This window comes from Anser brachyrhynchus (assembly GCF_964034855.1).
Source record: "Anser brachyrhynchus genome assembly, chromosome: 11".
In the NCBI taxonomy this organism is placed as follows: domain Eukaryota; kingdom Metazoa; phylum Chordata; class Aves; order Anseriformes; family Anatidae; genus Anser; species Anser brachyrhynchus.
In genome coordinates, this window is record NC_137706.1 from 9,790,769 (window position 1) to 9,807,515 (window position 16,747).

Genomic DNA, 16,747 nt, shown 5'->3' on the forward strand with positions numbered 1-16,747 from the left:
GTTTGTTTTTTTGTGGGATCGGTCCCCACATCCCCTCTGCTGTGCCAAGGGCTTAACGAGGAGCTGGGGGGCACCTGTGCTAATTGGGACCAGCTGGAGCTGAGCTGTGATATGAGATAAAAGATCAAGGCCAGGGTGGGGACTTGGTGCTTCCTCCTCCTGGTGGGTGCTGTGAGGTAGGGGCAAGGTGGGCTTTGGGCATCTTCTGAGGTGATGCTTGGGGATTTTGGGGGGTGTTTGGGGTTTTGCTGTGGGGGTTTTGGGGTGTTTGGGGTTTTGCTGCCTGTGTGGGGTGAGGAGGGAGGCTGGAGAAGAAGTAACAGTGGGTGAAGCTGCATAAGAGGGGCTTTGGCAGGGGGCTGGTCCTGATTTGGGGTCTGCCCTGGGGACAATTTGGGCCCCCCCCCCCCAAGGTTTCTCTCTCACCCCCTGCAGCCACGCCATCCCCATGGGCTCTCCCCAGCAGAGCTGTGGGGTGACCCCGTCGCATCCTGCAGGTTACGTGTCCCCGATGCCCCGCAGTGAGGGGGACATGGCCCCAGCCCTGTGTCCTGCTGCTGGTGGGCTGCGGTGCAGGGCTGTCCTGCTGCTGGCCGTCTGTCTGTCCGTCACTGCCCTGCCCCACGGCCTGGGCTCCCTGGTGGCTCCATTGCCTGGCCACTTGTCCCAGAGGGGACATGGGGACCCACGCAACCACCCCACGATGGAGCCACCTGCATCTGAGGGCACCTTGGGCTGCTCCTGCGGCGAAGGAAACTCCAATCGTGGTATGGGAGCTGCGGGACTGGCCCTGGGGACACCAACTGGAGCTGTGATGCTGGGCGACAGCAGTGTGCCCACATCTGACCTGACCACGTCCAGTGGCTTCTCCGACATCCAGCGTGAAGCTCCTGGAGCCCCAGCGAGGAGCCCCGAGGGACAGGAGCAAGCTGTGATCCCCTGCCACCCTGCAAGTGGTGTGGGTGAGGACCCTGCTGCTGCTCACCTGCAGCCCCCTGCGGGGCCGTCCCTAGCCCTGCCATCAGAGGAGACATCTAGCTGGGCTGGGGCTCGTCCTGGCACTGCTCCGGTGCCTTCTGTCCCTGCTGTCACACCAGTGGGGCACTGGTCCCTGGGCACTGTCTCTGCATCTCCTCCCAGTGCCATGTCCCCTGGTGTCAGCCACCCACAGGTGATGGTCCCTTCGGAGGGGCTCAGGGGACCTGTTGTCACCTCGGAGGAACAAATTGATCCATCCCCACCACCCTCCAAAGCCCATCCTGTCCCCATGTGGACGTGGGTCCCCAGCTCCTCAGGTTCCGCTGAGGCTGGGGTGAGCTCAGCAGCCCCTGGTGCCACCAAAGCCCCCCATGAGGATGGAGCAGCTACGGGGGCTTCCTGGTCTCCAGAACCCATGCTGGGCTCTGTGCCACCTCCCAGCTCCAGCACCCTTGCTCCCAGGCACCCCCCCAGCACCACCAGATCTCCATCCCAATCCCACCCACTGGCTTCCCCTGCCCCAAGCTCATGGACCCCAGCAGTCACACCTGATGCTCATCCCATGTCCAGTCCTTCTCCTGTCACCTCCCGGCACCCCTCTGATGTCCCCACGGCCACCAGCTGGGTGGCAGCAGGAGGAACCCTCACTGCAGAAGCCACATCAAGGAGCGATCCTGGCTCAGTGGGGGCGCAGCCTCCTGTGCACACCCTGCCCCTGAGCTTCAGGCTCCTGGGCATCGCTTACACAGAGGCTCTGAGCCGCAAGGCCTCGGGGAGCTACAGGCAGCTGGAGGATGAAGTGAGGCTGATGGTGAGTGCCAGCAGAGCCCCCCGGGGGGGGCTTTGGGTGGGGAGCCCTGGGCACGCTGGCTGTGGTGTGTGGGAGCTCCCCATCCCTGTGCTTCTCTTCCAGCTGGGCCAGGCGCTGTCCTCCTACGAGACCTTCCTCCAGGCCAACGTCCTTGAGTTCAGGTGGGTGCAGGGTGCCCAAGTGGGGCTCCCCCAGTGGGAGCGGAGCCCCCCCGGTCGTGCTGTTGGCTCCCAGCTGTGGGTCAGCCCCAGCGCCTCCTCTCCCCCCCCCAGGAATGGCTCGGTGCTGGTGCGTGGGGAGATTTTGTTCCGGGGGGATGCCCCCAGCAGCTCCCACCTCATCCGCACGCTGCTCACGGAGGTGAGCAGAGCAGGGGACGCCTTCAGCTGGCGGCTGGAGCCCCGCTCCGTCTCCTCCGGAGGTAAGCCAGGAGGGTCTGCAGCGGGGTGGCCGCCTCCAAACTTCCCCCTGCGCACTGATCCAAGCCCAAACCTCCTTGGTTTGGCCTCATTTAACCTCCGTGCTCCTGATCCCTGCAAAACCGTGTGGTGCTAAGGGTGCTGGAGACCCCCGTGACCCAGTGCTGGTGCCAAAACTCCTGGGTGTCCCCTTGGTTTCCCCTCCTTGAGCTGCTTTGGGTGCAGCCTGAGCCCTTCCACCATGGACAGGAGAGCACCTGCCCTTCACTGACTGCCTCTGCCCTACAGCGTGGGCTCAGGGCTGGGCATACAGGTGGGGGAACAGGCACAGACAGTTTTCCTCACCCCTTCCAGGCTTCAGCTTGGAGAACCTGGACCCGGAGAAGCTGTCCATCTCTCTCACCGCCCTCCAGCTCGGCCAGGATGGGGCAGAGCCCCTGGTGAGCGAGGTATGGCGAGCCTTGGGGGCCGTCGGGGCCGGTGCCCTGGGGGGACGCTGCGGGGCCGGGAGAAGGGGGAACATTGATGCTCCCTGGAGGGAGCTGCTCCTGGTCCCCCGGGGTCTGAGGGTGAGCTGCCCGTGAGGGATGAGCTCCTGTCTCCTCCTCCTCCTGCAGGTGATTCGGGCTCTCAGTGCCCTCTACCCTGTGAGGAACTTCACCATCAGCCGCCTCAGGTATGGGGAGCCCCTCTCCAAAGCTCCCCGCTAAACCCCATTTCCGTGGCTCTGAAGCCACGAGCTGCTGGGCAGGCTGGGGGATGCCAGCAGGATCTTCCTGCCTTGCTTAGAGCCCTTCTCCCCCCTCAGACCCCTCAGGGGTGACCTGGAGGTCACCGGGGATGTCTACCTGGACACGGCCGTCCATGCCGATGTCGCAGCGGTGCTGCGAGCCCTGACGGCGCTCACCGGCAGCTCCGTGGACCTCAGCTCCCTCTCGGTGCAGGGTAAGGGTGGTCCCTGCAGGTTGCAGGGCTCGTGGCCGTGTCTGCCCGCCAAAACCCGTGTCCTGCCCCCCTAGGAGCCAGGCTGCCCCTGCGGGTGTACCCCGTCTCCTTCCTCGTCACCAACAGGCGCTTCAGCGAGCGCCTCCTGGACCCGCTCGCTGCGGAGCACCGGGCGCTCGCCAGAGACCTGGGAGAGGCGGTAGGAACGGCTGGGGGAAGGGGCTGGGGGCCTCCTGGGTGCTGAGGACCCCAGAGGAATTAGGGGTCTGCATTGGGGTGCCCACAGCAGCCCCTCGGGAACCTGTTGGGTGATGGCTCTGAGGCTGTGCTGGTGGAGGTCTCCTCCCTGAGGTGGTGGAAATCCCTGGGGACTGCTGAGCGAATCCTCTCTTCCAGGTGGCGAGAGCCCTAAAGGGGCACAGGAGCTTCCTGCAGGCGGTGATAAGAGGATTTCTGTGAGTGGGAGCGTGGGGCTGCCCGGGCAGGGGGGGCTGTGTGGGGGGCACAGGTCCAGGGGGCTCTCAGACATCATCCCTGGGCTCTGAGGATTTGAGCCCAGGAGGGTTTGTGGCAGGGTCTGGCATCTTAGGGGGGCATGGCATCTTAGGTCCTTGGGACTGAAGGGATGTCCCCAGGGGGCTGGGAAGGAAATCCCAATGCCTCCTTGTGGGGCCCTGCTGGGACGGGCTGGTGCAGGAGCTCTCCCCAACCTTCCCCCCAGGCCTGGCTCCCTGCTGTGCCATGGGGATGTGCTCTTCCAGCCCCCCGCTCCCACCAGCCTGGAGGTCCTGGAGGCGCTCGCCCTCTCCGTGGGGCCAGACGAAGCCTTGGCTGGCTCCAACTTCCAGGTGGACCCCTATTCCATCGCTGTTGGAGGTAAGCTCCCTTTGGGACAGGAGCTGGGGGGCTCCATGGCCCCCCAGGAGGGTGCTGACCACTGGCTCTGCTCCAGAGGATGCCTTGGAGCCCCCCCCTGCCCCCAGCTTTCCTGAGTCCACAGTGGCCGTCATGGTCGTGTGCATCCTCGGCATCATTACCGTGCCCATCGTCTTGCTGGTGGTAAGGGTGACGTCTGTCTGTCCATCTGCTCCCTCGGTGGGGTCACGGAGCTCGGGTGACAGCTCGGAGGGTGGTGGGCATGAGGGCTGTGGTGCTTCACCTAAATAAAAGAGGGACTGGGGGGGTGGGGAGGGGTTCTGGAGGTGTCACGGCTGTCTCAGCACTGCACAAGGATCGGGGTGCTCAAAAAAAAAAAAAACAACACCAAAAATCCTGGTGGGGGTAGGCTGCAGCCTGGTGCTCCCCTCCCCAGTGCCTGAGGACCAAGAGGGGCAGCTGGAGCGATGTGGCCGTCCTGTGGGACAGAAGAGACCCCGAAGTGGGGACGCAGACCCTGGAGATGGAGAACCAAGGGTTCTGGGTGGCCTCTGAGCAGGTAAGTGGCCTTTATGGGGGGGGGGGGGTGGAGGCCTGGGGGGGGTTTCTGGTGGGAGCTGGAGCCAGATAGCTGTGGGGGCCCTGGAAGTCACTTCAGTGGTCTTGGTGGTGGCTGGGCTGGGGATGGCCCTTTGTGATGCTGGGATCTGGAGGGGCTCTGAGCTCCCCTTGGGGCTGCAGGAAGGGGAGGGGGTCCCTGCTGCACGTCCTGGACGGGGACACGGCCACCTCTGTCCCTCAGGACACGGAGGAGGCTCCTGCGTGCTGGCAGACAGACTCAGCCTGATGAGGGAAGGAGCTGCTGGGCTGAACGAGGCGAGGAGAAATGCTGCAGCACTGTCCTTGCTCCCCCTTCCCTGCGGGATGCCAGTTGCCTCCTGAGAAGGACGCAGTCCTGGTAAAAACTTTCTACGGTGAACTTTAATAAACTGTTTGTAGAACCCCACACCCACCTCTCTCCTGCATGGGATTCAGTGTGTTGTGGGGCTTGCCATTCACATAGCCTTAAGAGCTAAGTAGGGCTTGGGCAGCCTGAGCCTCCAGAACGTCATCTGAGCAGCAGTGCTGCCTTCTTTAGAAGGCCTGGAGCTGCTGCTTTGCAAAGCAGGGGCCCTGAACTTCCTCAGCAATGAACCTCTGCTGCCGCTCCCCCTGGGGACCGGGGTGGGGGCAAGGCTAAGCAAGAGCAACTCTGAAATATTTTCATCTTTAACTTCTCTTTAATCTGTGTTGTTTTTCCCTTTCTTCATGGAAGTTGATGACAAGCTTTAGCTGGAATAAAGGGAGGGATGCCCCAGGGCTGGTAGATCACCTGTTTAGCACTACAGCTGGGTCTTAGACCCTTTCCCTCTTTTTTTTGGGGGGGTCTCTGGCACCACCACGCCTCCCTAGAGGCTGAAAACAGCAAAGGTGTGGAGGCATTCCCCTAAAACTTGGGCTGTCTGACCCTCAGAAACTGGGGCTGTCCAGGCATCTCGTTTATTAATGTTGTTATTAATATTGTTTTCACCAGCTTTAAAAAAGAAAACCCCCCTGCACTACCCCCCCCCCCCCCCCCCCAGGCGCCAAAGGCGACTTTGCAGTTCAACTCTTTATTTGGTGCTTGTGCCAGGCAATATTTATGCAGCGTACAGCTGTGGTGGTTAATGTTGGTACCCCAGTTATGGCAGCGATGGATTTATGGCCTTGTCGGAACCTGCTCAAAACAGGTGGTTGGATGCTGAGCATCTCTGCTAGTGCCCAGCTGGGGAGCTCAGACTGAAAGGAACCAGAGCGTCCAGGGGCTGGAGCTGAAATGCAGGACACAAACTGAAAAAGAAGATCTGGAGGGAGGAAATAGGGGCCACAGGCTTATATATTTGTACAATGGCATGAGCTGAAATCACAGGTCACAAAGAAAATAAAGACCCAAGGTGGAAACAGCAGGCACAAGCTAAAATGTGAACTGAGAACAGCATCCTGGTGGTGAAACCCAGGAACAAAATCACAATTAAATAAGTGTCAGCCACTATCTATACACTGGCATGAGCTAAAGACACAGGTCATGACTGAGAATAGAGATCCAGGCATGGAACACAGGGATATGAGCTGAAAACAGTGTGCTGGTGGTAAAACACAAGGCAAAACAGCATCAGGTGGCTGGAGCTGGGAGAAGCCCCAGCATCTCTTACCTGCAGCGTGCGGCCTCTGGGGCTGAGCCACAGGGATGGAGCTGAGCCGTGAGAGGTGGAGCTGGCCGGCAGGGCACGAGCTGCAAACAAGGATCCAGGGGTGAAACGTGGGCCTTAAGCCAAAATGGTCATGTTGGTAGTGAAACCCAGCCAAAACTAGTTATCGATCAGTGTATGTATGCTAGCGCAAGGTGAAAACCAAGGCCGCAAGGTGAAAACCAAGGCCACAAGCTGAAAACACAAAGCTGGAGGTGGAACCTAGGGCACGGCAGGCAAAACCAGCGGTGTGAGGAGCTGAAGCAGTTCCTACCTGGTGTGTACTGAGATGCAGGGCTGGGGCTGAATGAAGGCCTGGAACTCAGGGCCTGAATTAAAAATGTAGACCCGGAGCTCAACTGCAGGGCATGAGCTGAAAATGAAGATCTGGGTGTAAATAAATCCTGGGGTGCAGGGTGAGATGAAAACACTGCTCAGCTGGAGTTGTGAGAAGCTAGAGCATCTCTTACCTGGAGCAGCCCGCGTGGAGCTGAGCTGCAGGGCATGAGCTGTAATTAGGCAGCGCTGAAATGAGCTGGAGCATCAGGTGTGTGCAGTGCCTGGAGCTGGGACAGGGCTGGAAACCCAGCGCTGGAGCTGAAATTAAACATCTGGGAACAAAACATGCTGGAAACATAACGGGGGTGAGGACGCAGGGCACTGGGTGGGTGAGAACGGGGTGTGGGGAAGGGAAAGGGGCACGGGGATGGACCCAGTGGGGAGCAGTGGCTCCACTGCAGGCACTGCTGGGCACGGTCTCCACTCACCAGCTCCTGGTGACACAGGACAGGACAGGGCCCCCCGGCCCCAGGACCCTGCACCCAAGGGACCTCTGCCCACCCTGCCCCTCAAAGGCACCCCCTGCCCAAGCCACACCCCCCCCCCCAGCTCAGTTCCGCTGCTCAAAAGAGACTAAAAATAATGAAAAAAAAAAAAGCCCAAAGCAATGGGTTTTTAATGGGTTCCGTCTTTTTTTTTGGTGTGTGTTTTTTTGTTTTTTTTGTTTTTTTTTTTTTTACAGATGGTGAAAATAATAATAATAAACCAGACGTCCCGTCGTCCTGAGGGCTGTATGGGCAGCCTGAGTTTCAGGGGAAGCACCTCCAAATCTTTGCTGCTTTCATCCTATGGGGAGCGTGGTGTTGCTGGAGACCCCCCAAAAAAAGGCAGAAAGGGTTCAATGAGCCAGCTCGCTGTTGCTAAATGTGAGATCTACCAGCCCGGTAGCATCCCTCCCTTTATTCCAGCTAAAACTTGTCATCAGCTTCCATCAGGAAATGGAAAAACGACGCAGGTTAAAGAGAAGTTAAGTATCAAAATATTTCAGAGTCTCTCTCGCTTCCCTCGTGTCACGTGGAGTGGTCGGGGTGGGTTTTTTTGGGTGGTTTTGGGCTCGAGGAGCGGCCAGTGGTAGGGCTGGGGCAGGTGCCGTCCTTCAAGCCCCCTCGGCTCAAGATCTGCAGGGAGAAAGACAAGGATTTGGGGCTGAAAAAGGTGAAGGGATTCCTTTGGAAAAACGTGTATAACAGCTAAACAGCTGTTTCTGTTCCTAAATAACACGAAAATAGGGGAAGTCCAATATAAACACCCAAGCAGGGTGACGGAGGAAAGCATTGACTCACAACCCAACTCTTTGCCAAACCCTTCCCAAAGTGATGACGACAATTAACCCTCCACCTCCCAACTCGTCTGTCCCCAGGGATGGACAGAGCCTGTCGGGACAGACAGATGGGCTGGCAGGCAGACGGTCGGACGGCTCCTTACTGGGAGATCTTGCAGTTTGTCGTGGCGACGTAGCGACCAGTGTAGTGGATGTTGCAGCGCACCACGTTGTTGGTGAAGTCTGACTCCAGGACGATGTATTTGGGGTTCACTTGGACCTAAGCGGTGGCGGAAAAACACCGTGCAAAAATGAGCAAAAGGGGAAGAAGAACCCCAAGAAATGAGCCCCCACATTGACAATTTTTGCTCCTAAAAACCCCTCCATCACCTTTAGGACGTAATTCCCCGGCTGCACATCTGTGATATCGATCCACTGGCAGTCAATGTCAGCGTTGTAGGTGTCATAGCACCCTGGGCTCAAGCCCTGTGGGGAGGGAAATGGGTTTGGTGGATAGAGAAATTGGCTTGGGGGCTAGCCCCGAGGACCCCGACTGGCTGAGGAGCATCCCGAGCCCAACCTGGGTGTGGGAGGTGCAGGCGTAGCGCTTCAGGTTCCCGAAGTCACAGGTGGTGTCCTCCAGGCAGAAGCTGGCCTTGTGGCCCTCAGCCACCTTCCTGCCCGTGGTGGCATCCAGTAGGTCGTAGTGGCTGAACTCGTCCATGCTGTGGTAGTGCCTGGGGGCAGGAGGCCGTGAGGGTGACCGTGCCCCCCTCATCCCCCCCTCCAGATCGCTTCATCCCCACCCCAGGTGTGAGTTTTGGGGGCTGTGAGGGGCTCTGCAGTGACCCCATGCTTATACCAGCCCGTGGCCAAGTGATGACACAAGCACGGGGGCTTCTGGAGCAAGGAGGCAAAGCCAGGTGACCCCCCTCCCCCCCCCCCCCCCCCCCCCCCCCCCCCCCCCCAAAAAAAAAAAGATCTCGGGGCTGCAAGCAGGTGAAACAAGCCACAAAACCATGGGGAAAGGAGAGGGGGCGTGGAAGAGAGGGGGGCCACGTGGGTGTCCCCAACTCACTGGTGGCAACTGTGCCACTCCCAGGCGTGCCGGGGGCGGCTGGGCAGGAAGTCGGCCGTGCCCTGGTTCTTCACCCGCTGCGGGAACCGCAGGAGCACCCGCACATCATAGTCGGTGGCCTCGGCTGTGTAGGCGGTGCTGGGGAAAGTGGAAGTTGGTGGTGGGACCCTGCCCTTCCCTTTCCCTTTCCCTCTCCTTCATCCTTCATCCACCAACCTTCTTCCTCTGTCTTCCATGCTCCATCTTCCTCTTTCATCCTCCATCCTTCTCCTGCATCCTCTATCCTTCACCTTTCACCCTCCGAACTTCATCTTCCATCCTTCACCTCCCATCCTCCTCCTTCACCCTCTGTCCTTCCTCCTCCTCCTCCTTCATTCTTCATCTGCCATCCTTCATCCTCTATCCTCCATGCTCCATCCTCTTCTTTCATCCTCCATTCTCTACCCTCCTTCCTGCATCCTCTATCCTTCACCCTTCATACTTCATCTTCCATCCTTCATCCCCCATCCTCCTCATTCACCCTCTATCCTTCTTCCTTCTCCTTCCTCATTCCCCTTCCTTTTCATTCTCCTTTATCCTCTATCCTCTATCCTCCATGCTCCATCCTCTTCCTTCATCCTCCAACCTTCTGCATCCTCCATTCTCCATCCTTCACCCTCCATACTTCATCTTCCATTCTTCACCCCATTCTCCTTCACCATCCATCCTTCCTCCTTCTCCTCCACTCTCCATCCTCCTTCCCTTCTTCCTCCACCTCCCTCCCCCACTTTACACCCTTTCCAACCCGTGAACACCCTCTCCACCCCATCACCCCCCAGCACCCCCGGCAGTGTGGCGCCCAACCTACCTGGCCAGGCACTTCTCCTCGGCGGCGCAGCGCAGCGAGTACAGGTGCGCCCGCTGCACGTAGGTTGACGCCTGCACGTAGTTGGGGTCGGGCACCAAGTCGGGGAGACCTGTGGGGGATACACAGCCTCCTGTGCGGTGGCACAGCAGTGGTGGCGCACACCCAAAACATCCACTGGTCCCAACAGCTCCACCAGTGTGCTGGCCCAAAAGAGTTGCTATATAGCCAGCAAGGGGATGAAGTACAAGGACTTGGGGGGGCGATGGTCTCCGGGCACGCTGTGCCTCGGTTTCCCTCATTGCAACCCTGTGCAAAGCGAAGCCTGTCCTGTGCGCTGTGCCCAATGGTGCTGCACCTCTGCTTGGCCTCCTGTGAGCTTGCTAGCTCATCCTCATCCTCACCTCCATCCTCATCCTCACCATTCATGTCTCCATCTCCATCCCCATCCCAATCCCATCCTCACCATTCACATCTCCATCTCCATCCCATCTCCATCCTCATCCTCGCCATTCCCATCCCCATCCCCAGCACAAGAGCCAGTCCAGCTCCCCCCGTTACACCAAGGATGTTTCCAGCATGTTGCTTATTTTCCTCCTGCCTTCCTCTTTGTTTTGTTTTGTTTTATTTTATTTTTATTATTTTGTTCCATGGGCAAGAAGAACAATGCCTCCTTGTTTCCCGGCCCAGCCTCCCCCGAGGGATCACGTCACTCGATTGGAGCTTGTTTCCTGCCCCGCTGCTTGGTCATCACTGCTGATGTAATGCCCAGGGGGGTCTGCAGGGCGAGGGGGAAGGCAAGAGGGCTGCAGGGACTTTTCCCCTTAAAATACCATAAAACAACACAGCAGACACAGAGCGAGGCCCCCGCCGAGCCGTGTTTTGGGGTGAGCACCTGAATTTAGTGCTTGTCCTGCTACTGAGCCGTGGGGAGAAGAGTTTGTCCTCATCCACAAAACAACACCTCCTCGGCGCTGGTGTTTATAATAAATTCTTGGACACTCCCGGAGAAACCCAACTCCTTCGCCAATGGGGACTTTGCCCCCCCCATGCAATGCTCGCCCCAGCTGGCCCCACTGTTTTTGTAGGGTTGCCTTCCCAGCCCGTATTTTGGCTCGCTTGGATGGGCTGCCGTGCGAAGGTGCCCCCGCCACCCTCCACGCCGAGCCCCCCGTGCCAAATCCTCCTCCTTTCCGCTGACCGAGCTCTTTTCCACCTCCTGCAAGCCCGGACCTGGCAGCCCCCCACCGCTGCCTCCAAAAAACGGGATAACCACAGCAAGAAAATGTTTGTTTTTCCTCCTCCGCACCCTTGCCTCTCAGCCTGCCCAGGGAGCTGCCAGAGAAGATTTCCTTCTCATGCACCGTGAAAATCACAATAATAGCGAGCCAGCCTGCTCCACACCACGCTGTTTGTGCAGGTGTGCGGGGCTGAGCTGAAAAAAACTGCTTTTACAAGCCCAAGCGCAGGGAGTGGGGCTGGCTCTTTCCCCCTGCACCCTCAGCAAGGGGTGAGGTAGGATCTGACCTGGGAGAGGCGACCCAAAGGATGAAGGACCCCGAAAACCACTGCGATATCACCTCAGTTTGCCCATCTGTAAAATGGACGCATCAAGGTTGTGATGGGCAGGAATATCGAGATGGCAGAGGTTTGGGGCTGTGTTTTTTGGAGTTCGGAGGGAAGTAGGGAGAAATGTGCCAGGCCCAGCTGTTTTTAAGTGACCCACGCACATACACGGTGATCCAGGGAAAATAAAGCCCACCCGAGCCATGTGGAGGCAGGACCTGCCGCCCAAACCACGTGGCGCTCACCACATCCCGACCTGAGCATCCTCAGCGAGGAACTCCCATCCCAAACCCAACCCTTCCTTCAAGGAAAAAAAAAGAAATAACAAAAACGCAGAGCTCGAGAGCAGCAAGCTGAAAAGCAAGAGGCGGCACAAAAAGAAATCAACCGAAAACGGGATTTTTCCCTCCTTTCTGTCTGAAAAGACAGCCAGATGTCTTGGCCAACTCGAGCTTCGCAGGAGCTGACTCACTGCTCAGCAATATTCGGCTTCGCCCAGAGGCGGCTGCTTCTCAGGCTTGAATGTTTCCCACAGGTAGAAAAATCACGGCGTTAAGGAAGAGGCAAAAAAAAAAGCAAACGCATTTTTTTTCAGTGAAAAAAAAAAAAAAGGTGTCGGAGTGAATCAGGAGAAAAAAGGAGGCGGAGGAGGAGGAGGAGGGCTGGGGTTGTTTTTATTTTAGAAAGTTCGCATGTGTTTAGTTCTGCAGGCTGACAAGGATATATGCAGACACTGCTGGCCTCCACTTCCCCGGCCGTCAGTGCTGGGCCAGAAGGAGGTGAGGTCAAACCCGTAAAATTGGCCCTTTGTTCTGGACTGCCCGCCTGAAACGGGGTCCTGAAGGGGGGCGAGCTCCAGGAGGCTGGAGGCCTTGCATGCCCTCGGACCAACTTTGGAATTTTCCAGCCCTGGCACGGCCTTGCTTTCTCCCGGAGTGGGAGGAACCGGCACCAGGTAGGGGTCAGGCCAAGGGACCCACTGGGGGAGGCCTCATCGAGGCTCGGAGGGGATGCGGAGGCGAAGGTGGGTCCCTGGGGAGCGGGGAGGCTGCAGCCAGGAGCACAGGATGGGAGAGCACCAACAGCGCCTTACCACGGCACCAGTGCCTGCAGCCATGGAGCCCCAGGACATGGTCCTGGGTGGCTGGAGGCTCACTCTTGATGGATGGATGGATGGATGGATGGATGGATGGATGGATGGATGGATGGATGGATGGGTGGGTGGATGGATGGATGGATGCTCACTGTTGGATGGATGAAGGCTCACTTTTGGACAGATGGAGGCTCACTTTGGATGGATGGAGGCTCACTTTTGGATGGATGGACGCTCACTTTTGAACAGATTGAGGCTCGCTTTTGGAAGGACGGATGGAGGCTCACCGTTGGATGGCTGGAGGCTCGCGCGCACCCTTACAACCCACCAGGTGGAAGCCGGGGGCGATCTAATTGCTTAATTAACCCCCCCAGGCAGCCCAGCCGGCGGTGAATGCCACGCATTCCTCGCAGAGCCGGGCGGGATTATGTGTGTTTGAAGAGATTAGGGGCGTAATTAACGTTTGGCTCTGCTGCCAAAAGCCTCCTTCCCAATTAAGGAACCTGCCCTGGGTGGCTCTGCAGGTGACAAGGTGACCCCGAGGGGTGGCCCTGCTATCCCTCAATGGTACAGCTAAGTCACCCCGAGGGTCCCATCACCATTTCCACCCTGGCACCATCCCCATTGCGCGCCGGCCTCCAACACCGGGGGGGCAGAGGTCCCCTCCACACAAACTCCATCCCAAAATCACTTTCCCACACTTCTCCTGCAAGACCTCCCGCTGACCCGGGCTGGCTGCTCATGCTGTGCTCGCTCGCTTGCACGCAACGAGGCTGGGCTGTGGGGTTTTTCCCAGAAAGCAGGGACGGAGCTGGATGGGTTGTGGGGTCAGCCGGGTCTGAGGCTCCAGCCGAGGCGGGTTTCCCTGGGGACAGGCAGGGATCAGATCCCCCAGGCTGCTGCTCCTCGCGCCCTCCAGCCCTGCCTCAAATTTCAGCAACACTCAGCCAAAAGCCACAGGATTGCACCGGTGTCGGGTCAGTAGGGCACGGAGCCACGGCGACCCTGCTGTGACCTCCGCTGCACATCTCCCTTGAAGGTCAGGGACGGCGGAGCTGGGTGGGGGCATCGGGGAAATGGTCCCGAGGGAGGCAGCACGGAGCCACGCACGGAGCACACAGCATGCAGCCACCCCGTGGAGGCAGGATGAGTGGGGACACGGCACAAACCCACCCCATAAACACCGTGCGTCCTCATCCCATGGCACACATCCACCCCACGGATGCAGGAGGAACTGGGACATGGCACACAACCACCCCACAAGTGCAACATCTCCCCATCCCATGGCACATATCCACCCCACAGATGCAGGAGGACCTGGGACATGTAACAGAAACACCCCACAAGTGCATCATGCCAGCAATCCCATGGCACGTGTCCACCCCACGGATGCAGGAGGACCTGAGACATGGCACACAACCACCCCACAAGCACATCATGTCCCTATCTGAGGGCACACAACCCCATAGATGCAGGACGACCCGGGACATGGCACACAACCACCCCACAAGTGTCACATCTCCAATCCCACAACACACAACCACCCCACAGTTGCAGGAGGACCCAGGACACAGCTCAGACCCACCCCACACCTGGCCCCCAGTGGGACCTGTCCCAGTCCCTTCACATCACCCCCACCCCACCCCAAAACGCCCTCCCCAAACCACACGATGTCTCCAGCATCCCCAGCCCCTCAGCCCCTGTGTCAGCATCCCCTGGAGTGCACCCACCACCGGACCCCGACGCCACGAGCTCGAGGCTGCCATCCCCAAGGGCAAGGGGGCACTAGGGGCACCGTCCCACCTCAGGGCCCCCCAGAACTCACCCCGTCCTCCTTGGCTGGGCCTGTAGACGCTCCCCACGCTGAGCCGCGCCTGGCTGTCGGGGACGGCTTGCGGCACCTCGGGGCTGCGGGCGGGCACGTAGGGCTCGGGGCGAGGGGGCACGTAGGGCTCAGGGCGGGGGGCCCCGTAGGGCTCCATCACCACCCCGAAAGGCGGCTGCGGCTCGTGGGGCTGGTACTGGCTCCCATACGCCATCCCGCCCGCCTGCGGCGAGCCGACGGGCGCTTGGAGGTTATCCGTGGAGGCCACGCCGCGTTGGTCGAGGCCGAAGGAGTCCGCGCCGCCCTGCTCCGTGCCGGCCCCGGCGTCGTGGTACAAGCTATGTGAGTACCTGCGGTCCAAGCCGTCGGCCGGTTGAGGGGCATAGGGCCGCTCGGGGTAGTAGCCCTGAGCTCTGTAGGGGCTCTGCTCCTCCCCGTAGTCCTCGTAGCGCGCTCGAGGCTGGAAGGGGTACACCACGCTGGCCCCCGCCGCCGCCGAGGCCACGGCTGCCCCGCCGGCGCCTGCGGCGCGGTAGTAAGCGTACGCCTCGTCGTAGGATGCCCTCGGGGCCGCCTCGTAGGGCTCGAAGGGGGGCTGCGGGAAGGACGGCTGGGGGTACAGCGGCTGCCCGAAGGCCGCGTAGGCGAAGGACGAGGAGGAGGACGAGGAGGACGAGGAGGACGAGGAAGGCTGGCGTTGGCGGCCGGCCGGCCTCAAGCGCGGCGAGCCCGCGCCGTCGCCCACCGGCCCGTCCCTCCAGTTGTCGGGCACCTGCCCGAAGCCGAAGGGGTGCCGAGTGTGGCCCCGCACCGTCTCGGAGCCCAGGCGAGGCGGCGGAGGCGCCTGCCTCCGGCCTCCGCGCCCGGGGGCCTCGTCGGCCAGCAGCAGCCGGGCCCCCCCGGGCCTCTCGCCCCCCGGAGGCACGTACTCGGCGCCGGTGTTGAGCAGGCTGTACACCCGCCCGTTGTTCTCCCAGCGGATCAGCTGCCTCCAGGGCTCCCCGGCCCTCCCGGCGGCATCCTGCCCCCCGGCCAGCAGCCACAAGCCGCAGCCCAGCGCTGCCCACAGCCCCCACCAAGCCCCCCGGCCCCCCATCGCCTCCCCCGCTACCGGCCCCCGGCCCCCGGGCGGCTGCTTCTGCCCATCCCCGCCCGGCCCGGCTCGGCTCGGCTCGGCTCGGCTCGCTGCGGGGCAGCCGGAGCTGGGGGGCGGCCGCCGGCTGCCAGGCGCCTCCTCCGCCCCCGCCCCGCCGCCGGGGAGGGGGGGTTTGGGGACGAGGGGGGGCCCCGAGCAGCCCCCCCGAGCTGGGAGTTGGGATCGGCTCGGCTGCGGGGAGGGGGGGCTTCAGGAAGGGTCTTGGGGCAGAGGCATCCCCCCTTCAATTAGCCTTTCCCCCCCAAAAAAAGTCCTCCCCTAAATAGTCCGCCGAAGTACCTCCCCGAATAACTCCTCCAAAATGTCCTCCCCCAAATACCTCCCCCAAATGTCCTCCCCCAAATACCTCCCCTAAGATATCCTCCCCCAAGTACCACCCTCCAAAATATCCTCCCCCAAGTACCTCCCCAAGTACCTCCCCCAAAATATCTCCCTCCAAACACCTCCCATCAAAATGCCCCCCCCAATACCTCCTCCCAAATATCTCCCTCCAAATACCCCCCCAAACACCCCTTCCCAAATAACCCCCTCAAAATACCCCCACAAATATCTCCTTCCAAATAACCTCCCCCAAATACTCCCTCCCAAATCCCCCACTTGAAATGCCCCTTCCCAATTGCCCCCCCACTACCTCCCCCAATAGCCCCTTCCCATATATCACCCCCCCAAATACACCTCCAAAAATACCCCCCCAAAACATCTCCCCCTAAATACCTCCCCTAAACACCCCCCAAACATCCCCCCTCCCAAGTCCCCCCACCCAAACACCCCTCCTAAATATCCCCCCAAATACCCCCGAAAATACTCCCCCTAAATCCCCTCTCCCAAATGCCCCTTTATCCCCAAACATCCCCCACCAAAATACCCCCCAAGCACCCCCTCCCCAGCCTATAACCCCTCCCAACCTATAACCCCCCCCAACTACTCCCCAGATAATCCCAAAATATTGGGATTGTTTCCAATAAGGATCAAAACAACAGCACATTTTTTTCCCCTGTGTGTTTTTGTTTCTATCACCCTCCGGATATTTTGGGTAAACCTTCCCCGGACGTCAGCATTATACAAAAACACCACAAAACGGCCCCAAAAGAGGGGTGGGGGATGCTGCAAGGCAACACGACCCCGCTGTGTGCCCCCAAAGGCTGCAGCCCCATTTTCTGCAGGGACCCAAGCGCAGGCCTGATGCCGGGGTGAAGGGCGGACCCCGAGCTTTGGGCTCTCGGCCTCCGGCTGTACCAAAAAGGGGAGCTTTCCCCCCAGAATTCCCCAGTTGTGGCATTGTGGGGACT

At 60.0% G+C, this 16,747-nt stretch overlaps 2 protein-coding genes across 2 annotated transcripts; one reads left to right on the forward strand and one right to left on the reverse strand.

The window, feature by feature from the left end:
* The first annotated feature begins 128 nt into the window (after positions 1–128).
* On the forward strand, positions 129–5,035 carry LOC308201059 (uncharacterized protein). The gene is made up of 13 exons (XM_080607806.1): positions 129–176; positions 436–1,789; positions 1,892–1,950; positions 2,062–2,210; positions 2,563–2,657; positions 2,826–2,884; positions 3,017–3,153; positions 3,228–3,352; positions 3,550–3,608; positions 3,875–4,029; positions 4,106–4,212; positions 4,466–4,588; positions 4,832–5,035. The coding sequence occupies exons 2-13, from the start codon at positions 449–451 to the stop codon at positions 4,874–4,876; spliced, it is 2,454 nt and encodes an 817-aa protein (XP_080463932.1). The 5' UTR covers positions 129–176; positions 436–448; the 3' UTR covers positions 4,877–5,035.
* A 2,455-nt stretch (positions 5,036–7,490) lies between these two features.
* Positions 7,491–15,778, reverse strand: LOXL1 (lysyl oxidase like 1). Its single transcript, XM_080607807.1, has 7 exons — positions 14,303–15,778; positions 9,822–9,930; positions 8,975–9,112; positions 8,477–8,633; positions 8,287–8,382; positions 8,061–8,176; positions 7,491–7,753 (listed from the first exon to the last, which is right to left on the reverse strand). The coding sequence occupies exons 1-7, from the start codon at positions 15,396–15,398 to the stop codon at positions 7,747–7,749; spliced, it is 1,719 nt and encodes a 572-aa protein (XP_080463933.1). The 5' UTR covers positions 15,399–15,778; the 3' UTR covers positions 7,491–7,746.
* Between the last annotated feature and the right edge of the window lie 969 nt (positions 15,779–16,747).